Genomic DNA, 22201 nt, shown 5'->3' on the forward strand with positions numbered 1-22201 from the left:
TAAAATGTCTTAGGGAGGGACATGTTACTGCCCAGATTAATAGTGTAATAACACCATCTAGTGTTGAATTATTGTGTAAGAATCAATAGTACATGTTAATGATTTTATATGGGCATAGGCTGTGCTGCCTCAGGTTACTGCACGAGAAAGAAACAGCTCAACGAAACTAAAACAGATCATATCATCATGTCCATCTATTAACTTTATTCACTTCATTTCCCAATAGACATTTCATCAAACTAAACAGCTGTCTATCACCAAACACAGATTAAGGTATTGTTACATTAAACCTGATCATTGTGAGCTGGTTTCCTGGACCTAGATTAAACCTACCGCTGGACTAAAAAGCATGCTAAATGGATCTCCACTGAAAATGCATCTTATACAGGAATTTTTCGCTTTATTCTTCTTAATGCCTACAATGTGACCGATTGAATAACTCAAATAGACAGATACATACCTTGCTACGGCTTTATTTGCACAATGTACACAGGACAAATTAATTTTCTAGAAAATGTGAGATTCTGTTGGACAGTGAAAAGGCTGTGTTAAGTGTGTGTTAGCGGTTGTGACTGATATCGCTTGGCCTCTGCCATTTACACCCAACAAGATATTTGTTTTTCCATGATGGACGATGACCTAAAACATCTTTCATACAAACACACTATACTGTACTGCACACATACAGCATACAACACAGTTTGCATACAGGGTATAAAACTGTGATAAGGCAAGTAAATCGCTCTGGATAAGAGCATCTGTTAAATTGTCTGTCCGGGTGTCATTCAGGGCTAATTCCTAATTTAAGGTCTACATGTAAAAGTCTGATCTTCACAATAATCTCCAGGTTAGATTACTTAAATCTCATCTAAGCCAACATCAGAGTCATGAGTCAAGATATCAAGTCAGGACACAGCCTTCAGGAACCCTTGGATCGGAGATTCACATCCTGGTCTGTTGGGTTTTGTTTTTGCTCCTCTACTGGTCCTTGAAATTGGCCTTTCTCTTTTCCACAAACGCGGTCATGCCCTCCTTACGATCCTCCTGTTGTAGGAAACACAATGTCAGTGAGTACACACAGAACACACCTGAGAAATGGTTGATCTGAATAAGAGAACATCAGTAGATTGACTGACCGTGGCAAAGGTAGAGTGAAATAATCTCTTTTCCAGACGATTCCCTTCAGCCAGCGTCAGCTCGTAGGCTACACACCAACACACGTTAGATCTTGCATTAATCAATACAACTGAAGCAATAAAAGACTAGGGAATGAGATAGAAAAATAAATACAAAAGTTAATGTATGAATTAAATCAAGTTCACAAAACATGAAATATCTAAACTTCTACCATATTATTGTAGGGTCAGAGAAGGGTTTATTAAATATGTAAAAATCAGATCAGCTCTCTAACCTGCGTTGACGGCCTCTTTTGCCATGGCAGACACGATCTTGGAGTTGGCAGCGATCTTCTCCCCACATTTAATAGCTTCTGACACCAATTGGTCTACTGGACAGATCTTACTCACCAGACCTAAGAGAGCATGGTAATTGTGAGTATAATATGAGGTTCAAATCAAATCCAATTTTATTTGTCACATACACATGGTTAGCAGATGTTAATGCGAGTGTAGCGAAATGCTTGTGCTTCTAGTTCCGACAATGCAGTAATAACCAACGAGTAATCTGGCTAACAATGCCAAAACTACTACCTTATACACACAAGTGTAAAGGGATAAAGAATTTGTACATAAAGATATATGAATGAGTGATGGTACAGAGCGGCATAGTTAAGATGCAGTAGATGGTATCGAGTACAGTATATACATATGAGATGAGTATGTAAACAAAGTGGCATAGTTTAAAGTGGCTAGTGATACATGTATCACATAAAGATGCAGTAGATGATATGGAGTACAGTATATACGTATACATATGAGATAAATAATGTAGGGTATGTAAACATTATATTAAGTAGCATTGTTTAAAGTGGCTAGTGATATATTTTACATCAATTCCCATTATTAAAGTGGCTGGAGTTGAGTCAGTGTGTTGGCAGCAGCCACTCAATGTTAGTGGTGGCTGTTTAACAGTCTGATGGCCTTGAGATAGAAGCTGTTTTTCAGTCTCTCGGTCCCAGCTTTGATGCACCTGTACTGACCTCGCCTTCTGGATGATAGCGGGGTGAACAGGCAGTGGCTCGGGTGGTTGTTGTCCTTGATGATCTTTATGGCCTTCCTGTGACATCGGGTGGTGTAGGTGTCCTGGAGGGCAGGTAGTTTGCCCCCGGTGATGCGTTGTGCAGACCTCACTACCCTCTGGAGAGCCTTACGGTTGTGGGCGGAGCAGTTGCCGTACCAGGCGGTGATACAGCCCGACAGGATGCTCTCGATTGTGCATCTGTAGAAGTTTGTGAGTGCTTTTGGTGACAAGCCGAATTTCTTCAGCCTCCTGAGGTTGAAGAGGCGCTGCTGCGCCTTCTTCACGATGCTGTCTGTGGGGGTGGACCAATTCAGTTTGTCTGTGATGTGTACGCCGAGGAACTTAAAACTTACTACCCTCTCCACTACTGTTCCATCGATGTGGATAGGGGGGTGTTCCCTCTGCTGTTTCCTGAAGTCCACAATCATCTCCTTAGTTTTGTTGACGTTGAGTGTGAGGTTATTTTCCTGACACCACACTCCGAGGGCCCTCACCTCCTCCCTGTAGGCCGTCTTGTCGTTGTTGGTAATCAAGCCTACCACTGTTGTGTCGTCCGCAAACTTGCTGATTGAGTTGGAGGCGTGCGTGGCCACGCAGTCGTGGGTGAACAGGGAGTACAGGAGAGGGCTCAGAATGCACCCTTGTGGGGCCCCAGTGTTGAGGATCAGCGGGGTGGAGACGTTGTTACCTACCCTCACCACCTGGGGGCGGCCCGTCAGGAAGTCCAGTACCCAGTTGCACAGGGCGGGGTCGAGACCCAGGGTCTCGAGTTTGATGACGAGTTTGCAGGGTACTATGGTGTTAAATGCTGAGCTGTAGTCAATGAACAGCATTCTCACATAGGTATTCCTCTTGTCCAGATGGGTTAGGGCAGTGTGGTTGAGATTGCATCGTCTGTGGACCTATTTGGGCGGTAAGCAAATTGGAGTGGGTCTAGGGTGTCAGGTAGGGTGGAGGTGTGTGTGTTATCTGACTGTTTAGCCTCCTGTGTGTGTGTGTGTGTGTGTGTGTGTTTCTGCGAGTTACCTGACTGTTTACCCTCCTTTGCATGTATAATGTGAGGTTTGTGTGTGTGTGATACCTGACTGCTTAGCTTCCTGTGCTGTGATCCTGTCTCCAGTCAGTACCATCTCCATGGCGAGAGATTTCCCCACTGCCCTTGTCAGTCTCTGAGTACCACCAGCACCTACGCACAGAGTACAGTTAATCTACAGACCAACAGACAGACTGAACTATTTTCAATCCACATAAATCAGGGATTAGTGGTACCTGGGATTGTTCCCAAAAGGATCTCAGGCTGTCCAAACTGAGCCTTCTCTCCAGCAAAGATGATGTCACACATCATAGCAAGCTCACAGCCTCCCCCCAACTAGAGAAAAATACATAGAGCGAGAAAGAGGCACACAGAGAAATAATGTTAACCCACACACACACACAAAACCAAGCTGTCCTTGTGGTCTCGCTATACAGACTACCTCCACAATGTGCCAATGTTTCAGCATACATGTCTGCCTGTATAAAGTAAGTTTGGCAAAGAGGAAAGGGCGGAGTTGGGACGTGCGCCGAAAACGCGCCCAGAGCTCTATCCATTGACGTCCTGCCGTAAATATTTCCGGTAGCTACTGTAGCTAGTTGGAGCTCGCAGGGGATATTTTCAATTAGTGTATTTCGCAAAGTAAGTAGTTTGTTTGCACCATTGACGTTTGCGTTTCAAGCTTACGCTTGTGTCTACCTCCGTCATGTTTCCGAGGGGATTATTTTTAACCCCCTACTACCCAAAATCGTGATTGTTTCGGAGTTCTCTGTCTGAAGAGCAACCATCCCCCCCATAAAATATCCCCATTAGAAGTGGCCAAGAAATTCCGACAGTGGTGTTGCCCTAGGTCTGAGACTATTGTGGTACTGACAGTAAAAGCAAGGACAGGGTAGCTGAAGGCTGGGACTAAAAACAAACAAAATATAATTAAATGTAAAATATACTGTCCGTGAAATGTATGTAGTATGTGAAACCTGGAAATGGAAGTATTGTTTGTTGTCCATTAGTTTACTCCAATCAGGGGAGGGGTGGTAGGGTTAGGGGAAAATTATAAAGAAGTTAAATATGTTATATAATGTATGCCGTAGTGTTAAGATTTCCCTTCGCAGGATCTAAAGGACCTAGCTTGAACTATGACAAACAGCCCCAGACCATTATTCCTCATCCACCAAACTTTACAGTTGGCACTATGCATTGGGACAGGGAGCATTCTCCCGGCATCCGCCAAACCCAGCTTCGTCCGTCGGACTGCCAGTTGGTGAAACGTGATTCATCACTCCAGAGAATGCGTTTCCACAGCTCCAGTCCAATGGCGGCGAGCTTAACACCACTCCAGCCGATGCTTGGCATTGCGCTGGAATTTTTATTTATTTAACAATGAATCCACCAATAAGAACATTGCTGAAAGACGTCCAATGGCTCTATCAAACAAGGAGAACCATATCTACATGCACAAAAACGTATAGTGTGATCAGTATAACATAGAGCCTTCGGGAAATGCCACAAAGCAGGACTAAATGCATATCCCCCATCAATACACTGGAAACAGTCATAGGGTGTATCATTCAGTGCACGAAGCCCAGACCTGCCTTCTTCCTGGGCAATTATGTGCGCAACATCTCACAGTCTTAGAAATGCCTTGGACATGGTGAAAACAAGCCCAGATTCCCTCAGGGTGAAATTCCCCTTTAAGTTCCAACTGTAATGTGTTTGCCACAATATAATAAATGGGCATTCAATATTTTCCTTAAACAATGGCTTTACTTACTTTTGATATTAGAAGAATATGTTTCATCACCGAATAGGTGCAGTGAAATGTCTAGTTTTACAGGGTCAGCCATAGCAGTAAGAGCACAGACAGATTTTTCACCTTGTCGACTCGGGCATTCGAATTAGTGACCATTCGGTTACTAGCCCAATGATCTAACAGCTAGGTTAGTTTAGAAACTTTTATGAAGGTTTGGTGTGGTGTAGAGAAGGCAGTCCGTCTCCCTCGGACCCCCGACAGTTGAACTTGAGGTGAGGAAGAATGTTTTAGGCCTACCAGTACTTCTATAATCTAACAATATGTTTGTTTATCTTTCTAAAGACATTTTCTGATCGAAAATGTACGAATTAGCCTCCTGTAAGCCTACAGTATAGCTATACAGCAGTAGTAGCCTATCTGGCAAAGATAAAGAAATGCATGACAGTATTGGGGAACATGCAGCCGGAATCCCTCTCTCGCTTCTCTTCCTTTATATTCATTTTTTAAATAGGCCAATTAATATCATACAGTGGACGCATGCAATGCCCTGATTCATTCTGCTCTCAAATCTCTGACAGCTGAACCTGGAAGTGGACAATCACTGTTTAGGAATGTAAAAACCAATAAAACAATAGGCTATAATGTTTTGAATATGCAACACATCGAAACAAGGACTATATGTTTTTTTTTATAGGCTGTTTTTAAGGACACGTAGGCCTTACTGTGGCTAATTTGGTCAATATCGCTCGTTTATTGATGGTGCCAGGTCAGAGGTTTCTTTCTCACTTTCATCTCTTGGATCCGAACGGCCACAGGCCTGTTTGGGTCTGTTTTTCCACTGGACTTTTTGAAATGGGTATGAATGCCCTCTAGTCCATTCTGAACGGGACTCCACTTCAAATTAATGTATTAATGCATATCGGGTCCAGGTGGCAAAGCCACCGGTCCATTCCAAATTTCTGGACCCGTGAAGACCTCTAGTGTATACTGTTATAACAGACTACCGGTGTGTGTACTCACAGCGAACCCGTTGACAGCAGCGATGACTGGTTTCCTAGTGGTAGAGACTCTGTTCCAGTGAGCTAGGAAGTTCCCAGCATAACACTCCTGGAAGGTACGATTCTGCATCTCCTTAATGTCAGCCCCAGCTGAGACACACACAGTTTTCAGGTGTAAGACACAAGATGCGTGTGTACACACTTATCTTTCTCTCTCTCGTTCACACACACATCCCTCACCTGCGAAGGCCCTGTCGCTGCCAGTAAGGACGATGGCACCCACTGTTCCGTCGGCCTCAAATGCATCCAGCGCTTTTCCCAACTCCAGCATCAGCCCGTCACACAGAGCGTTCAGAGCCTTGGGGCGGTTCAACTGGATGTAGCCCACATCCTGATTCTCTCCACGCTTCTCCACCAGGATGTACTCATACTGACCACCTAAACACACACACACACACAGAGTTGCACAATAAAATAAGAGGATTATTCATTCAACGTGACCAAGGTGGTGTTCCAGGCTGACTACATTGCAGCCTTGCTGTGTGCAGCAACAAGCCATTGTTGCATGGCATGTCATTGATGGTGCAGTCGGGCACCAGGTTGAATAGGTTATGATTCCTGTCATATGATGTGATAAGCTGATATGTTAAACAACTATGCAGCCATTGGCAGGACCGGCAGGCTACTGCAATGTAGTTGACCTGTCACGCAGCATAGGTTTTCGCTCCAACTAATGCAGGTGGGATGGCTCAGCAAGCCAGGTTAGAACAAACCTAATAACAAGGATGTGGACTGATATTCTTGAGAGTGCGTGGACTGACCAACACAGGCTGCTATTAATAGACATTTTGATAAATAGCCCAAATCAATAACCAATATGTAGAAACTATTGAAAATATATTGAAAACCTAAACTTGACATTTTCCATATACATGTGCAACAGTAGTAATCATATTACTTGTATTTTCTACAAAGAAAGGAGCGGGACCATGGCCAGCTCCAGAGGGCTAGAGGCTCCAAGGTGAGTCAGCACCAGGCACCAACTGGGGCACCAACTGGGGCTGGCGATCCAACACTAATACTACCCAGTCCAGGTGCTGCAACCAATTGGCACCTGGAATTGGTCCCACTTGTTCCTCGTTACTAGAGGTCGACCGATTATGATTTTTCAACGCCAATACCGAATATTGGAGGACCAAAAAAGCCGATACCGATTAAATCGGCCGATTTAAAAAAAATGTATTTGTAATAATGACAATTACAACAATACTGAATGAACACTTATTTTAACTTAATATAATACATCAATAAAATCAATTTAACCCCAAGTAAATAATGAAACATGATCAATTTGGTTTAAATAATGCAAAAAAAAGTGTTGGAGAGAAAGTAAAAGTGCAATATGTGCTATGTAAGAAAGCTAACGTTTCAGTTCCTTGCTCAGAACATGAGAACATATGAAAGCTGGTGGTTCCTTTTAACACGAGTCTTCAATATTCCCAGGTAAGAAGTTTTAGGTTGTAGTTATTATAGGAATTATAAGACTATTTCCCTCTATACCATTTGTATTTCATTAACCTTTGACTATTGGATGTTCTTATAGGCACTTTAGTATTGCCAGTGAAACAGTATAGCTTCCGTCCCTCTCCTCGCTCCTCCCTGGGCTCGAACCAGCAACACAACGACAATTAGCGCGCGCTAACTAGCTAGCCATTTCACTTCGGTTACACGAGCCTCATCTCGGGAGTTGATAGGCTTGAAGTCATAAACAGCGCAATGCTTGATGCACAACTAAGAGCTGCTGGCAAAACGCCCGAAAGTGCTGTTTGTATGAATGTTTACGCACCTGCTTCTGCCTACCACCGCTCAGTCAGATACTTAGATGCTTGTATGCTCAGTCAGATTATATGCAACGAAGGACACGCTAGATAATATCTAGTAATATCATCAAACATGTGTAGTTGGCTAGTGATTATGATTGATTGTTTTTTATAAAGATAAGTTTAATGCTAGCTAGCAACTTACCTTGGCTTACTGCATTCGCGTAACAGGCAGTCTCCTTGTGGAGTACAACGAGACAGAGGCAGGTCGTTATTGCGTTGGACTAGTTAACTGTAAGGTTGCAAGATTGGATCCCCCGAGATGACAAGGTGAAAATCTGTCGTTCTGCCCCTGAACAAGGCAGTTAACCCACCGTTCGTTCCTAGGCCGTCATTTAAAATAAGAATGTGTTCTTACCTGACTTGCCTAATTAAATAAAGATTAAATAAAAGATCTAAAAAATATATATATATAAAAAAATAAAAATAGACAAATCGGCGCCCAAAAATAACGATTTCTGATTGTTATGAAAACTTGAAATCGGCCCTAATTAATCGGCCATTCAGATTAATCGGTCGACCTCTACTCGTTACCCCAAATTAGTATAAGTAGAGGTGCAGTCACTTAGGCGCTTGAGCAGACAGGCCGAAGGTATGCCTCCAGTCTGTTCCCTCAGTTTGTATGATGGCAATTTGCATATACTCCAGAATGTTATGAAGAGTGATCAGATGAATTGCAAAGTCCCTCTTTGCCATGCAAATGAACTGAAACCCCCCAAAACATTTCCACTGAATTTCAGCCCTGCTACAAAAGGACCAGCTGACATGTCAGTGATTCTCTCGTTAACACAGGTGTGAGTGTTGACGATGACAAGGCTGGAGATCACTCTGTCATGCTGATTGAGTTCGAACAGACTGGAAGCTTCAAAAGGAGGGTGGTGCTTGGAATCATTGTTCTTCCTCTGTCAACCATGGTTACTTGCAAGGAAACACGTTCCGTCATCATTGCTTTGCACAAAAAGGGCTTCTCAGGCAAGGATATTGCTGCCAGTAAGATTGCACCTAAATCAACCATTTATCGGATCATCAAGAACTTCAAGGAGAGCGGTTCAATTTTTGTGAAGAAAGCTTCAAAGTGCCCAAGAAAGTCCAGCAAGTGCCAGGACTGTCTCCTAAAGTTGATTCAGCTGCGGGATCGGGGCACCATCAGTACAGAGCTTGCTCAGGAATGGCAGCAGGAAGGTGTGAGTGCATCTGCACACACAGTGAGGCGAAGACTTTGAGGATGGCCTGGTGTCAAGAAGGGCAGCAAAGAAGCCACTTCTCTACAGGAAAAACATCAGGGACAGACTGATATTCTGCAAATGGTACAGGGATTGGACTGATGAGGACTGGGGTAAAGTCATTTTCTCTGAATCCCTTTTCCGATTGTTTGGGGAATACGGAAAAAAGCTTGTCCGGAGAAGACAGTCCTGTGTCATGCCAACAGTAAAGCATCCTGAGACCATTCATGTGTTGGGTTGCTCTCAGTGGGCTCACTCACAATTTTGCCTAAGAACACATCCATGAATAATGAATGGTACCAACACATCCTCCGAGAGCAACTTCTCCCAACCATCCAGGAACAGTTTGGTGACAATCAATGCCTTTTCCAGCATGATGGAGCACCTTGCCATAAGGCAACAGTGATAACTAAGTGGCTCGGGGAACAAAACGTCGATATTTTGGGTCCATGGCCAGGAAACTCCTCAGATCTTAATCCCATTGAAAACTTGTGGTCAATCCTCAAAAGGCGGGTGGACAAACAAAAACCCACAAATTCTGACAAACTCCAAGCATTGATTATGCAAGAATTGGCTGCCATCAGTCGGGATGTGGCCCAGAAGTTAATTGTCAGCATGCCAGGGCGGATTGCAGAGGTCTTGAAAAAGAAGGGTCAACACTGCAAATATTGACTCTTTGCATCAACTTCATGTAATTGTCGATAAAAGCCTTAGACACTTATGAAATGCTTGTAATTATACTTCCGTATTCCATAGTAACATCTGACAAAAATATCTAAAGACAGCGAAGCAGCAAACTTTGTGGGAATTAATATTTGTGTCATTCTCAAAACTTTTGGCCACGACTGTAGACCTTAGAAAAACTGGAGTGAGTATGATTAACACTTTGATCAGAGGCCAAAAATGATACCAGGCAATGTTTGACTCACCTCTCTCTTTCTCGTCCCTTTCTTTTGCCCACAAAGGAAGAGGATCCATTCCCGGGTAAGCACACCACCCGGTGCAAGTTGAGAACAAGTATTGAAACTAGAGGTTGACCGATTAATCGGAATGGCCGATTAATTAGGGCCAATTTCAAGTTTTCATAACAATCGGAAATCGGTAATTTTGGGCGCCGATTTTAAATTTGTATACCTTTATTTAACTAGGCAAGTCAGGTAAGAACACATTCTTATTTTCAATGACGGCCTAGGAACAGTGGGTTAACTGCCTTGTTCAGGGACAGAACGACAGATTTTCACCTTGTCAGCTCGGGGGAACCAATCTTGCAACCTTACAGTTAACTAGTCCAACGCTATAACCACCCGCCTCTCGTTGCACTCCACAAGGAGACTGCCTGTTACGCGAATGCAGTAGAAGCCAAGGTAAGTTGCTAGCTAGCATTAAACTTATCTTATAAAAAACAATCAAACAATCACTACACATGGTTGATGATATTACTAGTTTATCTAGTGTGTCCTGCATGGCATATAATCGATGCAACGCTGGGGGATGATTTAACAAAAGCACATTTGCGGAAAAAAGCACAATCGTTGGACGACTGTACCTAACCATAAACACCAATGCCTTTTTAAAATCAATACACAGAAGTATATATTTTTTAAACCTGCATATTTAGCTAAAAGAAATCCAGGTTAGCAGACAATATTAACCAGGTGAAACTGTGTCACTTCTCTTGCGTTCATTGCACACAGAGTCGGTATATGCAACAGTTTGGGCCGCCTGGCTCATTGCGAACTAATTTGCCAGGATTTTACGTAATTATGATATAACATTGAAGGTTGTGCAATGTAACAAATATTTAGACTTAGGTATTTTATCTAACGGGTGGCATCCCTAACGGTTCCGTATTTCACTGAAATAATAACCGTTTTGTTTTGGAAATAATAGTTTCCAGATTCGACCATATTAATGACCAAAGGCTCGTATTTCTGTGTGTTATGTTATAATTAAGTCTATGATTTGATAGAGCAGTCTAACTTTTCCACTGTAGGATACACATGAGTATCCTCGATGAAAGTTGGCTTTCGAGGAGGGGAGGACACTTCCATTTGCCTACTATCGTTTTGGCACACTCCTCGACCACGTATCGGTTTCCGGGTCACGAAGGAGAGAGTACTTGCCCAAATGAGAAAACTCCCTCTTCTGTCCAACCTTCTCGCATGCACGGATTCATCGTAGCAACATTAACTATGGGGCAGAGTTATGGGAGAGGATTAGGTTAGATGAACCTCATGGTTTCAGGCTAATACACCACGATGAAGATGGAAAGATGTGTGCTCCGGTTACTCGATACATTTGTGTCCCCAAAGCACTTCATCATCGGTAATGCCTGGTGTACACTACACAACTTTCAAAATCCTAACATCGCTGAACCTCTCACATTAAACGACCATCTTTCCTGTAGTTTTTTTGTCTTGCCAACTTAGTGTTGTGCACACTAACAGGCTGACTACACCACTCGCGTTGCGTGCGCGAGAGTTGCAAAATAAATGTAAAATCTATATTATTCAATTATTGCACCCACGCCGCGGCAGCGTTGCCAAGGGCTAAAATAGAAGTTAGTTCTATTTATGACGCAGATCGCGCTGCAAGTCCTGCCTCTCCCATGCCCTCATTGGTTTATAGAAGCAGGTACCCACGTGCCATCTCCTCATTGGTCGGTGGCGGCAATGCACCTCATTTATGAAAGTTGCCAATTGCAATATAAAGAAAAGAGAAGAAAAAGCCTAGAAGGAGGAGAGATGACTATAAACGATTCAGTTGACTTTTATGTGTGGATTAATTGTCGGAGTAGAGGACCTTGTGCATTTCAGGTAAAATCACAACTCAATGTTTAACATAAACTCACGTAAAAACTTGTACATCGCCTTGGTCCGTACAATTGCCCTTATTTTAGCGCCCCAAAAACGTAATACTTCCAGATCAACTGTAATATCAATACCATTGTAAAGCACAATTTCTCCCCTTTCCAAAATAATCAATTACATGACCTAAACACTGCCCGTTTCTGCATAATTCAAGCAGGCAATGAGCCCCGTCGGGTCTTTTAAAAAATGGCGGGTGGGGAAGCGAAACTAATGTGTGATAGTGAGAAGGAGAGATATGTGGGAAAATTGCTTTTTTTCACTCGATCTGTCCAACTTATCACCTTGTCGCCTCTAAAATGTAAATAAAACACTATAAAGAGTTTATATAATGTGTCATTACATACCTTTGAAGGTTTGTGTCAATTTTTTTGCAGGTTTTTAGGGCGGTGCTAAAGTGATCTTAGAAATAAACAGCAGCTTTGAGAATGATGATCGCATGCAACGATGACGCAAAAAATGACTAGGTATCCCCCCTTACCCCCGTCACTGTCCATTTCTTGTTTTTAAAGGATGAGAGAAGTGCTACACCTGGTGGAGAGATATTGTAAGACAGAAATAGTTGCTTTATGCGTGCTGTACGTTACGACATGACACGTCCCGATGTAACGGAGTTTCCTTTTTTTCAACTTTTCTCCAATACTATAGAGCCATTACCATGTCGATCAACGCTTGAATAGAAACCTAGTTCACACCCCCGATTTTGAAGTTAACACAGTCCCATTAGTTCTTTGTAGCCTCGTTTGAATGTCGCGGTTACGCACATTTGTATGGAATGGGGTGAGTTTACATTATATCCCAGGACAAATTAGCTAGCAACAGCAAGCTAGCTAAAAAGGACAAATTAGCTAGCAAGTGCAAGCTAACTAGCTAAATTGCCATAAATGTTTAATGCTTTTTGACCTGTCCCCAAATTAAATGTAATTGGTTCAGAGTTTGTTTTGATAGTGTAACGACCCTGGGTTTATAAGCGCGGAAATCGACTCTGCCGCGCGAGCATGCTTTTGTGGCACAGTCAATAGCGTGCCGGACATCGGGCTCGAAGGTCAAGGGTTCGAGACCTGCTCCCTGCTGTTTCATTACAATATTTTAACCTGCGTGTCGTGATCGCGTTTGGTGTGGGGGGACAAAATGATCTGGCACAGACGGGGTGTCGCACTACAAGATTATTCACTTGGTCATGAGGATTCTCAATACCACCACGCTGTCTTGCGAAAACAATGATGTGATTAGGTTAATGTGGCTAGAACGAGCTGTGGCTCAAAGCAGTTTCAAAAGTTTTCAGTCGGACATTCACGCTTGCCATACAGAGTTGAAATATCTAGCCAACATTTTGAATTGAATAACATTGCTTGTGAACTTCAGAGCTGTAACGATGACAATTTGGCTTTGGTTAAAGGCAAGTACAAACGCGTACTACTAGTAGTCATCGCTCCTGCTCGAGAGTATAGATTCTGTGTGATGCGAAACAACCTCATCTCACTGGCTTCTTTTCTGGTGAGCTCTCAATGTCTATTGAATATCACCGTTTTCAAAACTTGTCGATGCCCATCTCATACTACAAGAGTATTGCAGATTTTGTGCCGATAAAATCAAGCATGTCTGAAATTATCAGGACATCTGCGACCTGATGGGTAGCCCTCAGATTGAGTCTCTAAACAGCTCACATTAAACAAGCATTAGTGACGGCTGGGGCGCCCTGAGTAACGACATGGGATTTTGTCTCTGATCTCAAAAAAACTTGTCTGGGACAGCTAAATCAATGCCAAAAATGTGTAGTGTACATCTGGCTTAAGTCGCTAACCCTTGTTTGTAATTAAGTAGCTATGTGTATTGAATAACGCTTGCTAGTTAGCTTGTAGTACAGACTAGTGACCTGTATACCTCCAAACAGCAGCTATAATATTCTATTGCATTTGGATACTTATGTAAACCTGGAGATTCCACCAAGTAGGTGCATATATTGCCATAGGCAACTTTGGGCCATTTGGTAGGGTAGTCTCCCCAGCTGGCATCTGGCAAATTGAAAGGACAAATAGGCAAGCTAACAAGAATCAACTTTTCTAAATACCTAGACAGTTCAAGGGCAGGCAAAGACTGGAAGTAGTTACGACATATCCATATCCAAGACTACCGAATAGATCGAGATGAACTAAAACTGAGTGACGGAAATATATAAATATACAAACAGTGACGGAAATATAATGCGGCAGCGTTACAGACAGTGTTAGCTGGTCGTGTAACAAATTAGTGGCAGAATTTTTTTATTTGACCTTTATTTAACCAGGTAGGCTAGTTGAGAACAAGTTCTCATTTGCAACTGCGACCTGGCCAAGATAAAGCATAGCAGTGTGAACAGACAACAGAGTTACACATGGAGTAAACAATTAACAAGTCAATAACACAGTAGAAAAAAAAGAGTCTATATACATTGTGTGCAAAAGGCATGAGGTAGGCGAATAATTACAATTTTGCAGATTAACACTGGAGTGATAAATGATCAGATGGTCATGTACAGGTAGAGATATTGGTGTGCAAAAAAGCAGAAAAGTTAATAAATATAAACAGTATGGGGATGAGGTAGGTAAAATTGGGTGGGCTATTTACCGATAGACTATGTACAGCTGCAGCGATTGGTTAGCTGCTCAGATAGCAGATGTATCAGAATAAGTATCATGCAAATAATTTGTTGTTGTGACAGCGAAGTATGCTTATAGCGACACGTGAGGCTGCCGAAAACGTTTAATGAAACGACAAAATGTATCAGTAGTTTGTTTAGGACGACGCCACAATTAGGCTAATTACATGGGAATAACTGGAGTACCCTACTTGGGGGTGTGGTTACATTAAGCCACTCCTCGCCGTAGGCATCTATCGGCAAGACTGTCTGTCAGTCAGATTCGGTAGGCAGTCAGATCTGAGACAGGAAAGCCAAGTGCATCCACTTATATCAGTACATTACGACATTTCTATTCGATCAAATGAACATCACCTAATTCTACACTCTCTCGTAGACACCTATATATAAAAGAGGATTTCTCACGCTGACAGATTTTAGGGCGCCTCTTCCTCTGCCAATATGCAAAGGGATGTCCCTACCCTAAACCGTAAACTCAAAAAGGTATACATCGGGATTTTGGCAAGGATGCCCTTTATCTACTTCCCCGAAGGCAGAAGAACCCGTGGATGCCATTTGTATGTCTCTGTGTGCAGTATGAAGGAAGTTAGAGGTCGTTTTGCGAGACAACGCTAACTACCATTTGCGTAGTCATTGGGCTAACGCTATTTAGCAATAGTGCTTGCACTAAATAGTAACATCCTTCAAAATTGCACGCAGAGGCATAAACCAGGTATCCACGAGTTCATATGACTCGGGGAAGTATATCCTGAAATATCCCTTTAACCTCAACCAGGGACGTCTCTAGGATCCATCCGCAAAACATCAAGCGTCGCACATGTAATGACGTAACGTTAACTAGCTCCATGACATTGTCCATGACATCCATGACAAAAAAAGCACTGCTTTTCTAAAAATGAAATTAACAGTAACCTCTTACCCGCACTGTACTGACGAGCGATAGAGAGAGTGGAGGAGAGAGCTCCTGGCTTCAATAGCAGTGCTGCGGTTCTGCAGAACAGGGCCATTTCAAACACGAAGTTGCTGGCGCTGAAAGTCACAACACGAGCTCTCACTGCAATCAACCTCACTCGTGACCCGGAAACGGATAAGTGGTCGAGGATTGTCAACCCAGATTAGCCATTAATAACGGCTCTAAAAATGAAAATAAATGTCTTAACAAATGTAAGGCGGTCTGGAGGAGGCATCATCAGACGGGACCATTCTAGCCAATGCGGGCAGATACGTGTGTACAACAGTTTTCACTAGTTACCGCAGCCACAAATGCTGAATTGCCTATAAAAATGCGTGAAAATTAAAATGAGCTTTTTGGACTCAATTTAAGGTTAGGGGTAGGCATAAAGTTAGCAGTGTGGTTAAGGTTAGATTTAAAATAACATATTAAGAAAATAAATTGTAGAAATGAGCGGGGTTTATAGCTTTGTGGCTGTGGTAACTATAGACGACCAGGCACAATTCCGCTATAGTGTTTTTAATAAAGGTTGCCGGCATGTCACGTGTCCTACTAATATCAGTACACATGTAACAGCCTAATCATTGCGAAACGTATATTCGATCAAATAAGCTACACGTAGCAAATAAGCCATTATATGTTTTGTTAACCAAATTCGACACTCTCATTGACCTCCATACAAACACTTTTCGCTTGGTGAGCAGAAAAAATGGCACCTGCTGGAGAATGTAATTTTATTTTTTTCAGATTTATTTAACAAGGTAGGCCAGTTGAGAACAAGTTCTCATTTACAACTGCGACCTGGTCAAGATAAAGCAAAGTAGTGTGACAAAAACAACAACACAGAGTTACACATAAACAAACTTAGTCAGTAACACAATAGAATCATCTATGTACAGTTTGTGCAAATGTAGAAGAGTAGGGAGGTAAGGCAAAAAATAGGCCATAGAGGCGAAATAATTCCAATTTAGCATCAACACTGGAGTGATAGATGTGCAGATGAGGATGTGCAAGTAGAGACACCGGGGTGCAAAAGAGCCAGAGGATACATAACAATATGGGGATGAGGTAGTAGGGTGCAATATTTACAGATTGGCTGTGTACAGGTACAGTGATCAGTAAGCTGCTCTGACAGCTGATGCTTAAAGTTAGAGAGGTAGATATAAGACTCCAGCTTCAGTGATTTTTGCAATTCGTTCCAGTCATTGGCAGCAGAGAACTGGAAGGAAAGATGGCCAAATGAAGTGTTGGCTTTGGGGATGACCAGTAAAATATACCTGCTGGAGCGCATGCTACGGGTGGGTGCTGCTATGGTGACCAGTGAGCTGAGATAAGGGGCTTTACCTAGCAAAGACTTATAGATGACCTGGAGCCAGTGGGTTTGGCAACGAATATGTAGTGAGTGCCAGCCAACGAGAGCATACAGGTCGCAGTGGTGGGTAGTATATGGGGCTTTGGTGACAAAACAGATGGCACTGTGATAGACTACATCCAGTTTTCTGAGTAGAGTGTTGGAGGCTATTTTGTAAATGACAGCGCCGAAGTCAAGGATCGGTAGGATAGTCAGTTTTACGAGGGTATGTTTGGCAGCATAAGTGAAGGAGGCTTTGTTGCAAAATAGGAAGCCGATTCTAGATTTCATTTTGGATTGGAGATGCTTAATGTGAGTCTGGAAGGAGAGTTTACAGTCTAACCAGACACCCAGGTATTTGTAGTTGTCCACATATTCTAAGTCATAACCGTTCAGAATAGTGATGCTAGTTTAGCGGGCGGAGAAAAGAGTCGGCCCGAAAATTAAACCCTGTGGCACCCCCATAGAGACTGCCAGAGGTCCGGACAACAGGCCCTCCGATTTGACACACTGAACTATCTGAGAAGTAGTTGGCTTCTCAAATGTCTGCCTCGCCTGGTTCACCAAGTCCATTGAGTCTGCCGATAAGAATGCGGTGATTGACAGAGTCGAAAGCCTTGGCCAGGTCGATGAAGACAGCTGCGCAGTAGGTGCACCCATGACCAGCTCAGAAACCAGATTTCATAGTGGAGAAGGTACGGTGGGATTCAAAAATGGTCGGTGATCTGTTTGTTAACTTGGCTTTCAAAGATTTTAGAAAGGCAGGGCAGGATGGATATAGGTCAATAACAGTTTGGGTCTAGAGTGTCTCCCCCTTTGAAGACGGGGATGACTGCGGCAGATTTCCAATCTTTGGGGATCTCAGCTGATACGAAAGAGAGTTTGAACAGACTAGTAGTAGGGGTTGCAACAATTTCGGCAGATCATTTTAGAAAGAGAGGGTCCAGATTGTCTAGTCCAGCTGATTTGTAGGGATCCAGATTTTGCAGCTCTTTCAGAACATCAGCTGTCTGGATTTGGGTGAAGGAGAAGTGGGTGGGGGGGTTTGGGCAAGTTGCTGCAGGGGGTGCTGAGCTGTTGACCGGGGTAGGGGTAGCCAGGTGGAAAGCATGGCCAGCCGTAGAAAAATGCTTATTGAAATGATCAATTATAGTAGATTTATTGATGGTGACATTGTTACCTAGCCTCGGTGCAGTGGGCAGCTGGGACGAGGTGCTCTTATTCTCCATGGACTTTACAGTGTCCCAAAACTTTTTGGAATCTGTTTGAAAAAGATAGTCTTAGCTTTCCTAACTGACTGAGTATATTGGTTCCTGTTCTTAGTTCTACATTTTTTGAATGGGGCGTGCTTATTTACGATGGTGAGGAAGGCACATTTAAAGAGCAACCAGGTATTCTCTACTGACGGGATGAGGTCAATATCCTTTCAGGATACCCAGGCCAGGTCGATTAGAAAGGCCTGCTCGGCTGAAGTGTTTTAAGGAGCGTTTGCCAGTGATGAGGGGCGGTCGTTTTACCACGGACCCATTATGCACACAGGCAATGAAGCAGTGATCGCTGAGATCCTGGTTGAAGACAGCAGAGGTGTATTTAGAGGGCAAGTTGATCAGGATGAAATCTATGAGGGTGCCCATGGTTATGGATTTTGGGTTGTACCTGGTAGGTTCCTTGATCATTTGTGTGAGATTGAGGGCATCTAGCTTAGATTGTAGGACGTCAGGGGTGTTAAGCATGTCCCAGGTTAGGTCACCTAACAGTACGAACTCTGAAGATAGATGGGGGCAATCAATTCACATATGGTGTCCAGGGCACAGCTGGGGGCTGAAGGGTCTATAACAAGCGGCATCGGTGAGAGACTTGTTTCTGGAAAGGTGGGTTTTGGGCCCAGTTATGCATATATTTTCTGTAGTTGGAGATATGGAGGTTCAGGACAACCATATGCTTTGAAGTTGTCCATGGGTGGTAGTCAAGGCTGACTAGAGGAAGAGAAGATAGAAAAGTCGAATGATCTCCATAGGGTCACAATAGTGTCTCATGCAATAACACTATACTCTGAGGACGCATATGGACACACATACAAATCAAATTTAATTGTATTTGTCACAGGCAGTGACGACCCTTCATTCATTTTTTGAGACCCACCTGTTTAGCTAAAAAAATAATACAAACCAAATGATATAATAATAATAAAATTGGCCTGTTTTGCATGTTATTTGGCATTATTGTGTTACAAATCAGTTTATGTAAAAAAAATGTAAAAAAAATCCTTGAGTTAATAAAGCCGCATACAAACATGGTTTCTTTCTTGAGTAAGCCAGCTCCAAAATGCAGGTGTTTTAGCCTAGCTCAGTGCTTTCTGTGGTGGAGGGGCAGCCAGCAACAACACGGAGTGTAGGCATTGGTAATCTTCTCTAGTTGTGCCGTGATTGGCTAAGTGTTCTGTCACTCATGAGGTCATGACGTCACCACAGAATCTACAGGGAGAGCTATGCAGTTAAAGCCCCCTTGGGTTCTGCCATAGATTAATATTAGAAGTGCCCATCCAAGTAGGCTCAAGGTCAGTGGCCGCAGTTAAAGTTACGTCAAATCACGTTATATCTACCGTAGCTTTGATTGGACATACTTTCTAAATCTTAGCAAGCAAGCTAGCTAGCTAGACAAGCAGTCATCATCATGAATCATGTCGACAATCAACTGGAAAATCTTTTTCAATTCTTGTCATATGAAGAGAAATGATAGATAAAACGTATTGGAATGTAATACTAAGTCTATGTTGTGTAGTAAGCTGTTAGTAGCCCATGTGTCTCACCCTCAGAACTTGGCCTACTGTTCTGACTTGGTGGTGCACATGTAGCCTATAGCCTGTTTTTGAGAAATGTCATCATTGAATATTGTAAGAGCTTTCATTGTCTGCTTATATGCCCCCATTATTTATCATATGGTTGACTTGGTATACAGGGAGAATACTGTAAGAATGGCTCATGTTGTGACTTACTTTACAAGCCCTTTGCCATGTTCTCAGAACATATTAATGTTCTAGACACGTTGTATGGGAACGTTGCAGGAACATATCTGTGTATCAGTTGTCAGGAAGTCTCCTGAAAAGTTCTCCATAAAAAAAATCATTACACATCATGCCTTCTAACCAAGACAGGGATGTAAACAAATTTGTGCACAACCTTTTAGAGAAATATGCTTTTTGTGCGTATGGAACATTTCTGGGATCTTTTATTTCAGCTCAAGAAAACAAAACGGCAAATGCATTCAACAAGCTTGATGTAATCATTACGTGCTAGGAATATGGGACTACTTTAAGACAAGTGAATTTATCCCAATACTTTTGGACTATGTACAAAAAGTGCAGTAATGAAAATACCCTCAAATTAAAGCTGACAGTCTGCACTTTAACCTCATAGTCATTGTATCATTTCAAATCCAAAGTGCTGGAGTACAGAGCCAAAACAAAAAATGTAATTACTACAACTGTTCTTCTGTAAAATAACAGGACAGGTGGAAGCAAATGCCACTGTAGATTATTTAGAGGAAAGGAGGAGAGGAAGCCACTGTAGACTATTGAAATGGAGGGGAGGAAAGGAATTTATTGGAGACTTGAGATGTTGTCATTGTCGACTACTGAGATGGAGAGGAAGTCACAGTATTGTATTGAGATGGATGAATGGGGATGAAGTCTTTGTAGACTATTGAGATGGAGGAGTGGAGGGAAGGGTCTTATCTCGTAGCCGCAGCCGTTTCTGAACCAGGACCCATTCATCAAAATTCTGGTTCAAGACCATGCCCGGGCGCTTGTCCTTGGTGCATGCGGGAGTGCAGCGGCAGCTGGTGCGGTGATTGCATTAACGGCTGATAGATAATTCCGCTCGGCCTACTGGTGCAGTCATGTCAACTCGGATTGCAATGGGGAGGATAACAAGAGGATTGCTACATGACCAGTGTCAGTAAAATGGCGCCGGAAGAAATGGCAGCAGTTTTACGGGCGTCCAACCAATTGTGCTATTATGTGGGGTTTTTTCGCGTTATTTGTAACTTATTTTGTACATAATGTTTCTGCAACCGTATCTTATGGCAAAAAATAGCTTCTGGATATCAGGACAGCGATCACTCACCTCGGATTAGACAAAGATTTTTTATTCATCAAGCAAGACGCACAAGACATTCTCCAAACACCCGACAAGGCCAACAACCCCATTATTTGCAAGAGGAAGTGACGCAGGTAGAGAGGACAAAGAGCCAGATGCCTAGTCAGGTCCCGGAAAAGGTGGGTGGGAAAGCTGACGTTACCGTCAATACTACTCACCAACGTGCAATCATTGGACAATGAACTAGATGAGGTACGATCACGAATATCCTACCAACGGGACATCAAAAACTGTAATATCCTATGTTTCATGGAATCGTGGCTGAATGAGGACATGGATATTCAGCTAGCGGGATATACGCTGCACCGGCAAGATAGAACAGCACAGGGGAGGGGGGGGGGGGGGGGGGGGGGGGGGGGTGGTCTGTGCATATTTGTAAACAACAGCCGGTGCACGAAATCTAAGGAAATCTCTAGATTTTGCTCACCTGAAGTTGAGTATATTGTGATAAATTGCAGGCCACACTACTTGCCTAGAGTTTTCAGCTATACTTTTCGTGGCTGTTTATTTACCACGACAGACTGCTGGCACTAAGACCGCACTCAGTCAGCTGTATAAGGAAATAAGCAAACAGGAAACCACTCACCCAAAGGCAGCGCTCCTAGTGGCCGGAGACTTTAATGCATGGAAACTTAAATCAGTTCTAACAAATTTCCATCAACATGTTAAATGTGCAACCAAAGGAAAAAATATTCTAGATATCACCTGTACTCCACACACCGAGATGCGCAATAAGCTCTATCTCCCTCGCCCTCCATTTGGTAAATCTGACCACAACTCTATCCTCCTGATTCGTGCTTACAAGCAAAAATTAAAGCAGGAAGCACCCGTGACTCGGTCTACAAAAAAGTGGTCAGATGAAGCAGATGCTAAACAACAGAACTGTTTTACTATCACAGACTGGAACATGTTCCGGGATTCTTCCGATGACATTGAGGAGTACACCACATCAGTCACTGGCTTTATCAATAAGTGCATTGAGGACGTCGTCCCCACAGTGACTGTACGTACATACCCCAACCAGAAGCCATGGATTACAGGCAACATTCGCACTGAGCTAAAGGATAGAGCTGCCGCTTTCAAGGTGCGGGACTCTAACCCGGAAGCTTACAAGAAATCCTGCTATGCCCTGCGACGAAACATCAAACAGGCA

General features: G+C 43.0%; 1 protein-coding gene across 1 annotated transcript; it reads right to left on the reverse strand.

Moving 5' to 3' along the window:
- Positions 1 to 457: 457 nt before the first annotated feature.
- LOC139409179 (enoyl CoA hydratase, short chain, 1, mitochondrial) lies at positions 458 to 15834 on the reverse strand. Its single transcript, XM_071153974.1, has 8 exons — positions 15508 to 15834; positions 6221 to 6418; positions 6003 to 6130; positions 3469 to 3568; positions 3281 to 3385; positions 1412 to 1531; positions 1137 to 1204; positions 458 to 1044 (listed from the first exon to the last, which is right to left on the reverse strand). The coding sequence occupies exons 1-8, from the start codon at positions 15593 to 15595 to the stop codon at positions 979 to 981; spliced, it is 873 nt and encodes a 290-aa protein (XP_071010075.1). The 5' UTR covers positions 15596 to 15834; the 3' UTR covers positions 458 to 978.
- Between the last annotated feature and the right edge of the window lie 6367 nt (positions 15835 to 22201).

Source organism: Oncorhynchus clarkii, chromosome 1, assembly GCF_045791955.1.
Source record: "Oncorhynchus clarkii lewisi isolate Uvic-CL-2024 chromosome 1, UVic_Ocla_1.0, whole genome shotgun sequence".
In the NCBI taxonomy this organism is placed as follows: Eukaryota; Metazoa; Chordata; class Actinopteri; order Salmoniformes; family Salmonidae; genus Oncorhynchus; species Oncorhynchus clarkii.